This window comes from Wolffia australiana, chromosome 3 (genome assembly GCF_029677425.1).
Source record: "Wolffia australiana isolate 7733 chromosome 3, ASM2967742v1".
Classification (NCBI taxonomy): Eukaryota; Viridiplantae; Streptophyta; class Magnoliopsida; order Alismatales; family Araceae; genus Wolffia; species Wolffia australiana.
The window spans coordinates 14748173-14764672 of record NC_135837.1 but is presented as its reverse complement, the minus strand read 5'-3'; the positions used below and the strand labels follow the sequence as shown (position 1 = coordinate 14764672).

The 16500-nt window shown below is 36.8% G+C and overlaps 1 protein-coding gene across 5 annotated transcripts; it reads left to right on the top strand.

Moving 5' to 3' along the window:
- The first annotated feature begins 4178 nt into the window (after positions 1–4178).
- On the top strand, positions 4179–8189 carry LOC144701010 (nuclear transcription factor Y subunit A-7-like). Of its 5 annotated transcripts, XR_013580905.1 has the most exons (8): positions 4179–4354; positions 5626–5816; positions 5914–6038; positions 6282–6353; positions 6414–6578; positions 6666–6877; positions 7157–7310; positions 7753–8189. XR_013580905.1 is itself a non-coding variant. In XM_078572655.1 (7 exons), the coding sequence occupies exons 2-6, from the start codon at positions 5786–5788 to the stop codon at positions 6849–6851; spliced, it is 573 nt and encodes a 190-aa protein (XP_078428781.1). In that variant the 5' UTR covers positions 4179–4354; positions 5626–5785; the 3' UTR covers positions 6852–6877; positions 7157–7398. The 5 variants fall into 5 exon arrangements, 4 of the variants coding, with proteins under 4 accessions (XP_078428781.1, XP_078428778.1, XP_078428780.1 ...); XM_078572655.1 differs by lacking the exon at positions 7753–8189 and having other exon boundaries at positions 5626–5810; positions 7157–7398; XM_078572652.1 differs by lacking the exon at positions 7753–8189 and having other exon boundaries at positions 7157–7398.
- Positions 8190–16500: the final 8311 nt, after the last annotated feature.

Sequence of the window (16500 nt, the reverse complement as noted above, 5' to 3'; positions counted from 1 at the left end):
CCATGATACGAGTGCCTTGTTTCAAAGGGAATTGAAAATCGTCCAAAAGGACATTCAAAATTTGGATTTTGGACGTCCCAAAGGACATTTTCCAACCCCTCAAGGGTGTCCAAGGAGGCCCGCCGCCGCCCAAGCGCGACCTAATGGGCCCACGACTATAACGGCCACTCGTAGGCCTACGGGCCCGCGCGCCCGACCACAATCGCCCACATGCCCGTGGTCGCCACGTGCAACCTACGGCACCAGTTAGCAACCGCCAGCAACGCCCAATCCGATCAGGTTTGGACCCAGACCGATTCGAACCCGATTAGGTTTCGGTGGCTTTGAAAAGCCTCCGAAATTGGATCGGGTCAACTAGTCCGAAAGTGGGTAGGAATCGGTTTGGACCCAGGTCGATCAGGTCAACTAGGTCAACAGATCGGATCAGGGTCGGGTGGCAACCGAGATACGATCCCCAAGGGATCATATTCGATCCGATCCGATCCAATTGGATAGGGTCGGGTCGAATTCCCCTAAAATGAATATTTTTTAAAAAATACGAGAGCTGGGATTTGAACCCGGCTCGCGTAGTTCGTTCTCGTGAGAGAGGGTGGCCCTGTTGCTGCGCCACCGATATGTTCTTATTATTATTTATAGATATATTCTATTTAATTACTTCCTTAGTAATTTATTAATTTAAATAATTTAGAAATAAATTATTTAAAGGGGAAATAAATTCCAGAAAATTCTAGAAAATTTTAAGAAAATAGTTCTTAATTTTAAGAAAATTAACTTAAATATATCAAAATAAAAGCTATTTGAGGTTGATAAAATTATGAAAAATATGATTCAGGATTTGTTAAATGAAATAATTTAAGAGTTAATTTTTTTTGGTCTTCAATAAAATTCCATAAATTATTAAAAGTGTTTAAAAAATTATTTCTTGAATTTGAAAGCATGAAAGTCATGTTTCTTTTCTAGAATTTGGAAGTATAATTGTGTTATATTGCATTTGTCATGTGATTTCATTTGTGATTTAAACATGTGGCATGATGAATGTGTTGTGGAAAACCAAAAACTTACCAACAACGAGCATCGGCGTCCTTACCAACAACCGTAATCATTCTAGTCACCGGTAGTCATCACCATCGTCAACGACGGTTGTCATGCTCATCAATGATAGTTTTCCTCAAAAATGATAGTCATGGACCTCGTCAAAACCACTCACCCTCAATGGCAGTTATTGTTGTCATCAATGACAGTCACCCCCCCTCCACCCACCAATGATGCTGCTGTCAGAGTGTTAGTCATGGCTCCTTCGTCATAGTCAGTCCTCATCCTATGACTATTTTTTGTAGATCACATCAGTTTTCATTTCAATATTTAAAACATATTTCAGAATATGTATTTGACAGTATAATTATTCAAATTTAATTTAATTTTTGAATTTTCCCTACGTGACAGTCATCCTATTCGCCATTTTCGTAATCAATCATTCGTCCATCAGTCCGGACTAGGCTTTGACATTTGAGATCGGGGAACGGTCAAACTGGACCAAATCGGGACTGCCCATCGACCAATTTAGGGTGGACCGGTTGGTCGTGCTGGATCCGGTCTGATGGTCAAACCAGAACGGGACCGGATTAAATAATAAATAAAAAATGCATTATTTTTTATCCCCTCTTCCCCCTCACCCTGGTTGTGCTCCCCTCCCCCCCCCTTCCTCGGTTGTGCTCCGCCTCCTCACTGATCGTGCTTCCCCTCTTCCCCCCTTGCCTGGTCTTGCTCCCCCTTCTCACCGACCGCGTCTCCCCCCTCGCTCTCCCTCTGGCTCCATTGCTTTTTCTCTCCCTCCCTTCTCACTTTCTCTCTCGTGCTCTCTCTCTCTCTCGCTCTCTCTCGTGCTCTCTTTCTTGTTCTCTCATGCTCTCTCCCTCTCTCTCTCTCTCGTACTTGTTCTCTCTTGCATGCTCTCTCTCTCACACACACTCTCTTCTCTCTCTCCAGATCTCTTCCCTCTCTCTCCTGTTCTCTCTCTCTCTCTCTTGTTCTCTCTCTCTCTCTCTCACGCTCTCTTCTCTATATCCCATTCTCGCTCTCGCATGCTCTCTCTCTCACGTTCTCCCTCTCTTTCACGCTCTCTTCTCTATCTCCCATTCTCACTCTCTTGCTGACTCTCTCCCTCCCGTTCTCCCTCTCTCGCACACTTTCTTCTCTATCTCCCGTTCTTGCTCTCTCGCACGCTCTCTCTCTCCCGTTCTGCCTCTCTCGCGCACTCTCTTCTCTATCTCTCGTTCTCGTTTTCTCGCACACACACACACACACTCTCTCTCTCTCTCCCTTCTCCCTCTTGCCCATGCTCTCTTCTCTCTCTCGTTCTCTCTCTCTCTCTCTCGCTCTCTTCTCTCTCTCCCGTTCTCTCTCTCCCATTCTCTCTCTTTCCCACTCTCTGAGTCTTCTCCTTTTCTAGTCTTTTTTACATTTTCTTCTTCATTACCTTTTTCCTACTATTTTGCTTCTTCTTCTTTCTCCTGATTTTCTTATTTCTCATTATGTTTCTTTACCTTCTTCCGTTTCATCTTCCTTTCTTCTTCTTTAAAACTTCTATTATTTTTCAATTATTCTTCTATCAATCTTCTTTTCTTTTCCTCTTTTATATTTTATTATTCTTTTCATTTTTCAAGATGGGCTTTACAAGTGACTTTGTAATAAATTTTCTATTTGATGAGAAGTCCAAACCATTTTTGTCTTGACTTTTTGTTCTTTGACTAGTCAACATGACTGGACCAAGGACGATGAGACTGGACTGGAACCGGACCGATCCTAAGGTAAGGTTTAGGTCCTTGCTAAAAACTATGGAACAGACCGGGATTGTCAAACCCTAGTCCGGACAGTATAGAACAGGGAACCAGATGGGACAATTTTCTCATCCCAGGACGAAAAAATTGTCCGGTTTGCGAGATTGGAAAACCGGGATGGAAATTTATCTCAAGATGAACGAATGGGACGGTTTTCCTATTGTAGGACAAAAAAATTGTCCCTTCTAGAGGTCTCAGACGATAGACGGTAAGGGATGCACAAAAATCCATCGGATTAGCTTCCGACGGTTGAGATCTTGCCACGTGGCATCACTTAATCAATTCCTTGACATTTTGCATCAAAATACCTTTTTTTTGCGCGTGCAAACTGACGGCTGTCCAAAAATATTTGTACATATGTCCCTCTGACTAAATGCTGAACTAGTCCTAGTAAAAATAAGGGTTTTGCTTAACGCTGAGTGAACGAGCTTGAGGTAGCGCTTCCAAACAAGAAGGGCCTCACACCCAAGGGCTGAGGTGTTCTCAATCGGCTCTCTCTCCTCCATATTTCTTTAAAAAACTTAGAAAAGTATTTTAAAATTTTAGAACGTGATTTTTGTTGTCCTGGACGAGGGGATGGGTTTTCTTCGGACGGAATGAACCGGGCAAAGTCGTGACGCGGATGGGACGATTTTTTCATCCCGGGATGAAAAAACCATCCTGTCCGTGTCCCTGCACTGATTTCAGACGAAACGGGACTATCTTCGTTCCGCCCATCCATCATCCATGTTCCGCACGATCCACGAACTATACCGGACAGTAGACATGGTTGTTCGGTTCTGTTCGTTTAAAACAAACAAAAAATTTGCACAAAAGAACCGCATAGGGCCTTGTTCTTTGTTCTGTTCTTTTTTATTTAAAAATGAACATAAATTCGCACATTCGAACCAAATTCGTACATTAGAACAAAACTAAAAAAATTCGCACAAAGCGAACAAAAGAACCACACACGGGCCTGTGCGATGTTATGTACGAATTCGTTTTTTGTTCCGTTCGAAAAACCAAACAGAAGAATAATCGCACAAATTCACACAAAAAGAACCAAACAGAACGACAATAAAGGGTGTCGGATATGAACGGAACGGATGATGCTCTATCATCGCTCGAGCAAACCACACTACTCTGTCTGCCACGTGGAGAAATACCAACCGCCGGATCTGATACGGTGGAACCACGGGCGTTACAGATCTGTTCGCGTCGTGGAAGCTTCTGGACGGTCGGTTTTCGCCGCTCGTTTTACAGAAAGGGGAAGTTTCTGGACGGGGTTCGGACACGTGGCAGGACATCTAATTTGGGTATTTTAAAAATTTATCCCAATTGGGTATTTGCAGATCGGCTCGAGCTTGCCTCGTTGCGAAGGAACACACACACTCTCTCTCTCTTCTCTCTCTCTCTCTATCTCTCTCTCTTTGCCGAAGCCCTTTACGGAAAATCGAAGGTATCTGTCGCGTTCTTTACGGCCAATCGGGGTACGCGATTCATTGTCCAGCCAATCGAAAGGTTCTTGGTCGGCCCAGGTAAATGGCAGCAAACGGATATTTGTCGACGCGAATTGTTTGATGGGTTTCTTCGTTTTGCGTTGTTTGTGTTTGGGTTTGATCTGTTCTCTTCGATGTGTTATGGATCTTGATGGATTTGGTAGATTTGCGGTCCCTGGATGTTTTTGCTCTTCCCCGATTCTGGGTTTTTACTGGGTTCTTCGTGGAGTTCCTATTCTCAGTGATTTGTTCAAGATGGTTTAAGGTGTTTCTTGCCGACAACCATGCTCGTTTCCTGCCCATCTTATCTTTCCTTCGGGTGCTCAACTTATCTGGCTAAAATGTCCCTGATGAATGCTAATAATTTATCCCACCTGGAATTAAGCTTCCCCGGAAAGAAAGTTTTAATCTTGAGTTATGAAGCCATTCGTTTTGATCCTTTTGAAAATGGGTTCGGTTCAAATTCTTGTGGTGAAACTGCTTCATCTTGGGTTTATAAATGATGTTTACTTTCGAATGCTTATTTAAATTGGACTGTTGGATCAGTGCATGCTTTGGTCTTGTTTGGCGCAAATTCCTTTTCTTTATCGGAATGATGTTGCTCTACGAGTCTACATTGATGTCTGAAGTCGGAAATGTTTTACTCTCTTTTCGTTTTTGATTTTAAGTATCGTGAGACACTTCGTGTGCTAAAAGATTTATCCGGCGTCAGATTTTTTCATGTTATCCTCGAACATTTTTTTTTATGCTTGATGACAACGACATTAGGAAGTGTTTGGTTCCCCTCTATATTCTCTCCTACTTCCGCCCCATAGTGAACGATTCGTGGGGAATGGGGATTTCGTGAAAATTGTGAACGATTCCTCCATTTTTTTAATATTAAAAAAAAATGTAAGCGGTTGTGAACAATCGTGTTTGATTTGCCCATAAATAGTTCTTTCCCCGGCTCCATTCACTGGGTGATGCTCAAGATGAACTGTGCTGCTTTTAAAACTAAGTTTAGTCTCGGTAAGATAATTTCGTTCTCTATCATCGCCGATTGAAATGAGATGATCTTCGTACCATAGAATCTAGATACATTGCTTGAGAATGTTTCTGCGTCTTGCTTGAAAATAAATCGCTTCTCTGTTGGGCAACTCTGCGGTTAGTTTTGCGATTCATCAAGTTGACGTGAACATCGGTTTCAACCAGCGATGTCAATTTTAGAAAATCAATTCCTTAATTATTTACTGTTTCACTGTGGATTCTAGAAATCTGATCAAAATTTCAATGGCAAGTTTCGCCTTATGTTTGTGCCGAAAAACCTGCAGTATCATTTGGCTACATCCAAAAGAAGGGAATTTTCCTTACTAGGGAAATTAATACAAGCCCATGAAAAATTATCGAGCGGAGTCGATTCTTTGATCCTCTGAGATAAACTTGCTCACCTGCTTAACGATATCAGAGTTCTCAAAAAAGAGCATTTAGTGCATGATGACATCTTCAGCGCCAAACGGTTCCAGTAAATTCTTATTTTTCTCTTATACATATCAATGCAACTTCCATCACCGGAACTTCGACAAAAAGAAAATAACATCTTCCCAATGGTGTTGAAACAGATGACAGTGGATCAGAAGAATCTCACAAGCAAGGGCAATCCAATCCCCCTCATCCCCCGTCTATTGCTCCCCATCCTACAGATTATGTGATGACCCAGTCTTATCTTGATGCGGGGCAATCCATGGTACAATCTTTTAATCATGTGGCATTATTTAATTTCCGATTATCGTAGTGAATACCAAACCATCCTGGGCATCTGGATGTAATGTAAGGTGGAAGAAGTAGTGCTCCTGGACAATAATCAATAGATGATTCATGATCATAATCTGTTCTGGGATCTGATGAATACCTGTGCAAGAATCATTAAGTTTAAAACAAATTTCAGCCGAATCTGACCCCAAGTTTTGCTTCTTCCTTTTCCTGCAAGGTTCACACGGCCTATCCATACCTGGATCCCTATCATGGAGCAGCGGTCAGTGGATATGGAGGACAAGCTATGGTATGTCCGATGAACCCCTCCTGATCAGATCTCATTACCTGATCTCTTTCATGGCTTCAGATGGTTCCTCATCTGATTGGGATCCATCCTGCGGGGGCGCATCCATCAGGAGATGCCATGGAAGGTCTGATCTATGTCAATGCCAAGCAGTACCATGGCATTCTTCGACGCAGGCAATCTCGAGCCAAGGCTGAATTGGAGAACAAGCTTCTTAAGGCCCGCAAGGTCTCCTTACTCATCATCGATATGTTTCAATCGATAACCTTAAACCCTAGACCCAAAACCCTAATCATCATCTTCTTCGCCCTGCAGCCTTATCTCCATGAATCTCGCCACCTCCATGCCACCAAGAGGGCAAGGGGATCCGGCGGCCGGTTCCTGACCTCCAAAGGTGACGAGAAAAATCAGGAGGTTGAAAGCACCATGGCCAAGAATGCAGGCTCTCCTCCTCTTGTCGATGACGAACCTCGAGAATCAAGCAAGGGAAAAGGTTCTTAAGGGGTTACTGTTCAATGTTACATCGGGTTAATCCTTAATCCTTTCTCCTTGTGTTCTGTAGAATGATTGTGTGCATTATGCTCGCTGCTGATGAATCATCAATTCGATTTACTTATCTGTTGGATAGCTTTGATCTATTTGATAACCTTCACAGGCTTTGTAACATGCATCTGAAGATTTATTGAATTTTTCCCTTGAATGTACTGCCTAAAAGTCATTCAATTACTTCATAACATGAATCTTCATCATTACTTAAGTTGGGTTACCGGAATCTTATTTTTGAAGTGAGTTTACATTGTTTTCAGTGGAGGCTGAACGAGACCACCACCATTCTGTACATGATCTCAGCACGGGCCCCAAAGATTGCAGCAGGATTTGATTGATCTGCGGGAGCATATTTATCATTAGTCCAGTTTAGGAGTGGCTCTTGCCCACGAGTAAGAAGAATTTGGCTTGGAGGTATGGTTCTGTGCTTCTTTCTTTTTTCTTCTTTTCCTTCTGTGGGATGTGTGGATAGTTCTTAGCAATAAACACCATATATAAGTGACCCCCAGAACGTAACATATGAATCATGAGTCATTAATAATGAATCATTTATCATTAAACAAAAACTTAAAAGACAACAACAGGAGGAACTTGAACTGGGGTGCGTTAGTTGCTTCACTTGTGCCCCCTAGATCATACCAAGTACTACGGCACATTTTTCACCAAACGCACTGCACTTTATTGCTGTGTGATTTTGGGGGTATGGTTCAAGTTATTTAACACCGCAATAAAGGAGGTTGAATTGATTTAATGAGTGACGTATCTGATTTTTGTTGATTTAACTCGGAAAACTTTTCGTGTCATTATTATGGTGTTGATTTATTTTTCTAGGTAATAACCATTGTAGAGTTTATAGTGACCAAGCAGGTGTTCTTTGGTCAACCGATCGAGAATATAATGATTTACAAAGCACAATTTACAACTACAACTCAGTGGAAGTAGCGCCTATCAATTGACGGCGCCAGGGAGAATGGAATTTTGACGTAGGTATTCATTGAGGTGAATCCCCTAGATTAGCCACAAATGGAATGCTGCTTCCTTGTTCTTACAAGCACTTCCAAAGTATGCAATGATCAGAAATACATTCAGCAATGCACTAACTCCCAAGCCAACCCAGCCCTTGCCTTCGACAGCAAAACATAGATCAACTAGCAAGTGCAATCTTGAGCATAGCTGACAGAACATAACATATCTGCTTTATATTAAGTTAGGTGTTGCCAATGATTTTTGGTAGATTCTTGTCACTTGAATGGAGTGATGGTAACTTGCCATATCAAACAAGTTTGATGAATATATTCTTTTGCTTCTTTCCTATCTTGTATATTGTAACTTGGGGGAGATGCTTCTCTGCGTCCCTAGCTTTCTACTGTTGTAACTGGGCTTGTTACTGGGAAAAGCTTAAATACTAGTACTTGCATGAACAACTTGATATCACATAAGACTCTGGTTATACTAAGTTTCTCTACCCATGCCACAACAATGCCAAGACTCGTGTAATATGCACAATGGTCTCATGAGAAGCTTACCCTTCAATACGTACATTAATGTGTCATATCATTAAGACTTGGGCCATAAAATTTTGACAAACTTGGATGATATATTCGACACATTAAGTTATTAAAATCCATGGTTTCAGATCTTAAATTTTCAACCTCCTCAATATGTCAGAAGAACTAGGAAATACTCGCAAAATCATCCTTCAATGTAATAATCAAGTCTATTCAGGATGATACACAGAAATATGATCATGATGAAGTCCATGAAAAACACAATGAGCCTAAGTTTTTAGTGTGCTTGGGGAAGCATATCTGATTGTAAGAAGACTAGAAAAAAAATAACAAATCACTGTATAGAGTGCCTGACAAATCCCTAAATATCGTTTTTCACAAATTTTCATGCTTAAATCCATAATATTTTGATGCGCATAACATTCATGAATACTTTATATTCATACTTTATATAGGACATATTCTAAAATCAAGTTTAAAGATAGTATGATTAGATTTGGAGTGCTTACCTGTAACTAGACGTCTTCTAATTCATCTTTCACCCCGATGACTAAGACACTTAATTTTATTTACTACACTTTATTTATACAAATAGTTTTATGCATAAGACACTTAATTTTCTATAAAATATGCATTATTTTCTAAAATACTATTACGCGTGTAGTTTCACTCCACTAGGAATTAGCTTTACTAATCCATAGAGCTAGCAATAAGCTAGAGCCAAACATCCAAATGATTCCAGTATTTGAAAAAGTCCAGAAAAAAGAATGATAACGGATAATATTGTTTGGTTTACATTATAATCTAAAATTAAGACTAATATTTGAGATTGACTGTGGACTGCAGCTTGAGATGGATCCAAACCCCTTAATTTAAAATTTAGAGTAAATTTTGAGTTTTTGATAATCTAATCAAAGGTTATAAAACCATATGATATTTTTATGATGAAAAGAAAGTCAATCAACTTCTTGATGACAAAACATAAACTAACAACCCTTGTGTTAAAATATGTGCTTTCATTATCTTGGTATTCTGTTATGTATCAAAATTTTATAGCAATATAGAATTATAATTTTAAAGAATAGTTTAACACTATCAAGATTATATATAACACATCGGTTTCTCACTGATAGTTGAGAAATTGTTTAATCATGTATCATTTATCATGATTGCCAATTATGTCTACTACAAATGATATTAATGAAAATGAACATTGGCTTTTTAGTCCAATGTAGCACATTTTTTTTTTGAAATACTTGCAGGTGAATGACAACATATACTTATTTTAAGGTTATGTAGTCACCCTCGATGATAAAAATTAAGAATCATCAATAGACCACATAAATATATTGACTTTACGGATAGATTTATTATTGATGAATCCCAATACTATTGTTCATTACACATAAATTAATCTATCATAATAATGTGATTCATAATTATCACTTAGAACCTAAATAAAAGGTGAATTAATAATTAGGTATATATTTTTAGTCCTTTGATATTTATTAATAACAATTTTCTTTTAATTTTCATTAATTAGTAAAAAAACTGGAAGAACCAAATCAAAGTAAAAATTGGTAAAACAATCAAAATACCTTATAGTTAACTATAATGAAACACTATTTTTAAATCAAAGCTCATGTGATAGAGTAAGTTTATGTAGTACGTTGTGGGCAGGGTTAATTAGGCAGAATTTTTCAAAAACTGAGACTTTTATTAATTTGAGTGATACTAAGTTAATCTAAATTCTAGAAAATCATTAATTTAATTTAGAAATTGATTACCCTGTATCAATGTAACCAGGTATATGCGGAATATAATATAGAATGGTTATTCAGTTAAATTCCTTTGATAACATGCATATAAATATCACGCATCATAAAACTATATGCATCAAAATGTCCATTTTTTCTTGTTAATATGTTTAATATTAATAAAAAATATCCCTCAATTTGAATTTATGCTTTTTCTAGAATTTTTTGGTATTTTTAACAATTATTATGATATTATATCCATGCCATAAGTAACTCCAAGATATATAGAATAATTTCTACGAATTGTTAACTGAACTTATTGGTTTTAGGGTTTTCCCCATATTTTTCTAAAATTTTCTGACAATTAATTCACTAATCAATAATTTTTTTAGTTGGAAATAATATTTATTTTTTAATTTAAATATTTAATAAATTATATGAGTTAAATGGGACTAAAATGTTATTTTAACATGCATCATTGATTGTGTAGTTCATTTAACCAATGATTGGTATACTTTAGCATTACGTGCCACGTAGTTTTGACCTCGTGGGTCCTTAATGACCAATAATGAGGCAACCATATTTAGTTTTAACCAATAGTGTGTTCTTGAAATCGCACACATACATATGGCAGGGGGAGATTGATAACCTTAAATTAGGATAAAATTACATCAGTGTGAGTTGGAGTTTAATCAATAATATTTATAAACCTTTATTCATAAAATAATTGCATTAATTAGCGATGAGCAAAGGTCCTCTCCATAGGGAACAGATCTTAGGGAGATAGCTCTCTCTATATGGTGAACTAAAAATGGCGAGAATGACGGCAGTGATCAGAGATAAAGATAATTACTATTTAAGGAGAATGAGATGCATAATACACAAGTGACGGTTGTGATCAGAGTGAAACTAGAGAGTAAGAAGACGTGAAGCGGTGATAGTGAGACAAGATGATAATCACTGATAAGAAGTATCTGAATAGGATTTTATATTTTAGGGTTTACTAAAATTAAGTGGGTGTGAAGGCGAGACAGAATGAAGATGATGGTGTGGGACATGGTAATGAAGGTAGTGAAATAGGTGTAGAGTGATGATTGCAATGGCGGGAGATAGTGTTTTAGGTTTTCTTAGACAAAATTAGAGGGGACACGTGACAAGATCGTGATGACGAAGGTGGTAAGTGAGGTGGACAGTAGATAACGATTGATAGGGATGATGAGGGATGAGAATGGATGGGAATGGATACTGACGATGGATAAGAGTGATAGATGATCTACCTAAACGAGTTAAAGAATGACCAATGTAAGGCAAGAGGCTAACCTTAGATCCCTATGTTCCACTGAGATCAAGGGATCTTCTTGATGCAGATTAGCCTTCCCACTTCTCTGTTGATTCTCCCTAAGCACTTAGAACACCAAGAACATACTTGATGGACCTTCAATACTTCAATTTCTTTTAATCTGAGATTCTATGAGGACGTGAGCTTGAAGAATTTTTTACGAAGATAAATTTTCTCAATTATAGATCCAACCATATGGATGGATAGAGGACATAAGATGAAGCTACCCTTAAAATTTCATCTCAATCAAATTTTTGGATCACCAGATATCAAGCTTGGAAGTTGGGCAGTTCCTAGCCATTGATTTAACCAAAAGATTCTTTTTTCTTCTTTTCATCAGTGCCCCCATATGGTTCTGTTAGAATTTTGTCTCATTGTCACAATCATCGGCTGAGATCATCCTACGTCATTCTCGATCAACAGCTCTCGTCATGCCACGTGTTGCTTCTAGAAAAATATAAAAAAATATGATAAATGTTTAATATTAAAATATACCTATGAATAAGTATGTTACATCTGGCCTAGAGGCTTGTTAGTGCGGTGGCTTTAAAGGTATACAAATAAGTTACACGCCATGTGTACACGTGGCGCTAGGTGTCACGGTGGGACGCAACCCTCATTTTTGACTGGTCAAAAAGGGAGAAAATCATTATATTAAGTCATTGAGCCTTGGTCTTTGTGTTTCATTTATTTCAAAAAAGGGTTCCTTTTTTTGATTGAGACATGTTACCTTGAAATTAAAAAGTTAATAAATTCCATTACAACATCGCTAATCGCAATTCCATAATGGTCTGTGATTACTGATTGGCTGCAACCTATCACTAACGAAGTATACTGATTGGATGTCGCCAATCACCAATATTAATCATTGTTTGGTCATTTGACGCATCAAACAATGAAACATGGCATTGCAGAAATAAATGATTAAAAAATATTCCAAAATTCATATTAAATTAAATGTAAGCCCAAAAAAGTATAAATAAATATGCACTTTGACTTAGAAAAATCATATCTCTACATATATGATGCATAAAAATTTAGAAAAAAATTATATTCCTACACAAAAAATTATTGTATTTCAGAGTTTGATGTCATTAAACCATTAAAAATAGTTTAAAATTCATCATATTCAAAATCTCAGTCTAAAAATGGATTTTATTAATTTAAGCTTGAAAGCACACATAAAATTTATTTCATGCAAATAATTACGTAAATATTATCAGATTAACCTACTAAAAATGTGTGTTATAATATATCAATTAACCCGAGTCACATTTAATTTTAAAATTAGAGTGGGCTACGCGGCCCACAGTAAATAATGATTCCTTTTGTGAAATAAGTGCACACGGATAAGTTATGATTGGGTTGGATTAAATAAATTTAGATTTCATGAATGGTCATGGCCCAACTTTAGTTGGCCAGGAAGGACATAAAAAAATTTGAAGTAAAATTTTATGGTATTCCTTATCTAGTTCTGGTGAGTTTATTCTTCCCTTCTTGATTCTCTTCTAGTTTGTTGCAGAAATGCTGATCATTGAAGAAATATGAGTACTCTCAGAGAGAGTATTTAGAGAGATCATAAACACACTGAATATTACATATAAAAAATATAAAAAATAATTAATCCTTTTCTCCATGTCTAGAACCATGTTTTAGACTTGAGATAGTGATTTTTACCCGTCGGATTTTTCTATACATTTCCCCTTCAGATGTCACCCTTCCCAGGGGAGGAGAGAGATGAAGTATGCTTAGGAAGTCCATCCCTCTTATCCTTCCCTTAGGTCTTGATCCTTCTAGAAGGATCAAGCCAGAAGGACCCATTACCATTCCCATTCATCCCTCTAGTGACCTAAGTCTTCAGGATAAGGTTTAGGGAGCTTAATTTTTATTTATTATTTCATATCTTCCTTCTCATTCTTACACATCATAAATCATACTTAAGATTTTATGTCTACTCTCCACTATGGATTGACCCCTTTCTCACTCTATACTTTTGTGCTCTAAAAAAGGGAAGTATATAAATACTGATAACACCCTAAATTTGGAATTTATTTTAAGCAATAATCACAGTTTTATGTGTTTAAATAGTTTTAAATAGGGTTTTATCATATATTTCATGTTAATTAATTTTTCCAAGTGAATTCTGATTTTCCCCCAATTTTATGTTAATTTATGAATTTTATGCAATTTATTGAAGCTTGGAATAATTCTGTTTAAATGAAAATGGCAGGTTTGAAATTTAATTTTGATGTCAATTAATGTGGGGACGAATTACTGAATTTTTTATAATTTTCTGATTTTTTATTGGAATTTGTGGTAATTTATCCAAGGGAAAATGAATTTTTAAGCAGAAAAGGATATATTTATAAGGAAAATATGGGTTTTAAAGAAATTGCTAAAGTGGGAGGGATTTTTCTTAAAATTTTGTTGCAATTATGCCTTTAAAACAGCTCTCAGTCTTGTATGTAGGTGTAAAGACACAAATAAAATAGTTTCAGGGTTTTAGTGAATTTAATAAGGATTTTTTATAATTTTATATGGAAATATGGAGGAGAGAGAAAGCGACAGGGGCATGTACATATATACTTTTGGGCGGCGTCCATATGCGTGCACATATTTAATGAGGGACTTTTCTGTAAAATTCTAGAGAATTCTCTCCTAACAGTAAGTTCACCTCCCGTGCAGTGCATACACAGTGCACACACGGTTGATGACTTGGCGATTTGTGATTGGGGCACGCCAGTACAAGCACACAGATACGTGCAAAGCGCTTTGTACGATGCCTATTTTTTCTACTTTTCAAGGCAGGGGTACGTGGCGCGCGGAGAATGAACCCGCCATTTGAAGTTAAAAATACACCGGCCAATTAGCCCTTGACACGTTATTATGTGTCAGAAAAAAAGTAATTAAATAAATGAATACTGAACCAACAGCTTAGATTGGTCAATTTTCATTTATTAATAACTTTAGATCCTGAAGTCCTATTGAGATGATTGTTTTATGGATTTGCTCGTCTTGACCTCTTTCTATCTGTATTGTTGGATCATTCAGATCAATTTTATATTCACATGGTCAAATATTATTGTCTTTCTTTTGCTTGAGAAGTTATCTAATGAAACATCTTGAAAACTCAACAATGTAATGTGATTAGCTCTTGCCTACATTGATGGATAAAAATTAATTACTGATTAGGGGTCAAATGGTAATTTTTACCATCTAACCTAAGTATAAAAGCCAAATTTTGAGAATAGGAGGCCAGTCTGGAGGTTGTTCTTTCACAGATGCAAGACAAAGAGGAGCTTCATCCTGGATCAACCCTGTTTGGTACTTTTTTATTCATTGTATTTGTATTTTTAGTGTAATTTGGATGATCTGTTAGTGAATTTCTTCATCGTTCTGGTCAATCTTGGTCTGAACTTCTAAATCACTAGGCTTGAGCAAAATGTACAAGCCATTACTAGGATTGAGAGGAGAGATTGTGAGATTTACCTAGCTATTCCAAGTGCACCATAAAAATTTACAAAAAAGTTTAATTTCGAGGAGATATTAAATTGCCCTTTAAGATCTAATAGCTAGTACATTTTGAATTACCAAATCCCCAAAACCAACTAAAACCAAATCCAATTTCCTTCTTAATCCCTCTAATTGACTCCCTTGATCCTTTTAATTGGATCAAAGAATGCAATTTAGAGCTCCCTATTTCTTCTATTCTTCCCATCTCTTATACCCTCCTTTCTAAATTCTTCCTCTAATTATGGTGATTTGATCTTCAGTGAAGATTAAATTAACCCTAATTAGGGTCACATTATTCAAGTAGATAATCAATTTAATTACCTTACTAGCTCCCCTTGGGCGATACCTCCACTTATCATTATACATCTTAAGTAAAGGTTTTATAAATTTTATTGTATAAGCTAAAATCAACAACGACAAGGGATTAAAAAATTTGTAAAATTCACCCCTATTTTTTGCTTATTAAATATCATTGCAGAAGCTGAGAGTCCAAGGACTTGATTAAACTCACATTTAACCCAACACTACAGTTATGCTTATTACCCTTTAAACATTTAATTTTTATTTTTATATTCAATTATTATATATTTACAAATATTTGACTTTATTTGTATGGTTTTTTCTATCGCATATTGATGTTTATGTCTGTGTATATCAGTTTTTAAGTGGTTATATTTATAAGTGATTGTTAATTATTTTTGTTTCTGGTTTACACTCTACAAAATCATTTTCCTTCAAAAATATAAATCAGACACCTCTGTTGACTTAGCATCATCTATCCATGATTACATGAAAATTGTAACTCAAAGAAGTATCTTTTTTTCCTGTATCTCTTTTGATAGATAGGATTGCGATATGCCTTGTGTTGAGTGATGTCATCCCCATCCTTACTACAATAATAATATCTTCTATGAATGACCATAATAACAACCCCTTGCAGTCTTCTTTCAAGAGACCATTGGATCCAAAATACATGTCTAATAACCATTTTACATAATATGGTTAAATTTATTTAATCATGCCCAATTACTCTATTTCAAACCATATAAAACAGTGACTTATGTGACCAAACATAGAAGTCTTCCTGTGAGCGATATCTATTGGAGGAATCCATGTAGAAATGCATTTGACACATCCATCTGATGAAAATTACATCCATAACCATATATAAAAGTACTGATATAGAGTTGAGGCAAGCCACCAGGGAGAATGACTTGGTATAATCAGTGTCATAAGCATGAGTGACCTTGGTGCAATTAGCCTAGTCAAAAACTCTAAATTAGAGTAAGAGTAATCTCCTTGATATTGATGATTTTAGTCAATAAAGTTATATAGAATAATAATCATGTAATAAATCTACCTATCAAAGAATATGGGTCATCTCCACAGGGAACAATGAGTATGGATTTGATATTGCATTTATGGGGATCCAAGAGGGATGAGAGGAGATGCATATAACAATATGAGATAGTGAGATGCGGGAAATA

Excerpts from the sequence above, each read along its gene's own strand:
- LOC144701010 (XM_078572652.1), top strand. The coding sequence starts at position 5,786 with ATGATGACATCTTCAGCGCCAAACGGTTCCA. Across the intron at positions 5,817-5,913 it reads TTCAGCGCCAAACGGTTCCA|ATGACAGTGGATCAGAAGAA; the intron begins GTAAATTCTTAT and ends GTGTTGAAACAG. Across the intron at positions 6,354-6,413 it reads GATATGGAGGACAAGCTATG|ATGGTTCCTCATCTGATTGG; the intron begins GTATGTCCGATG and ends TCATGGCTTCAG.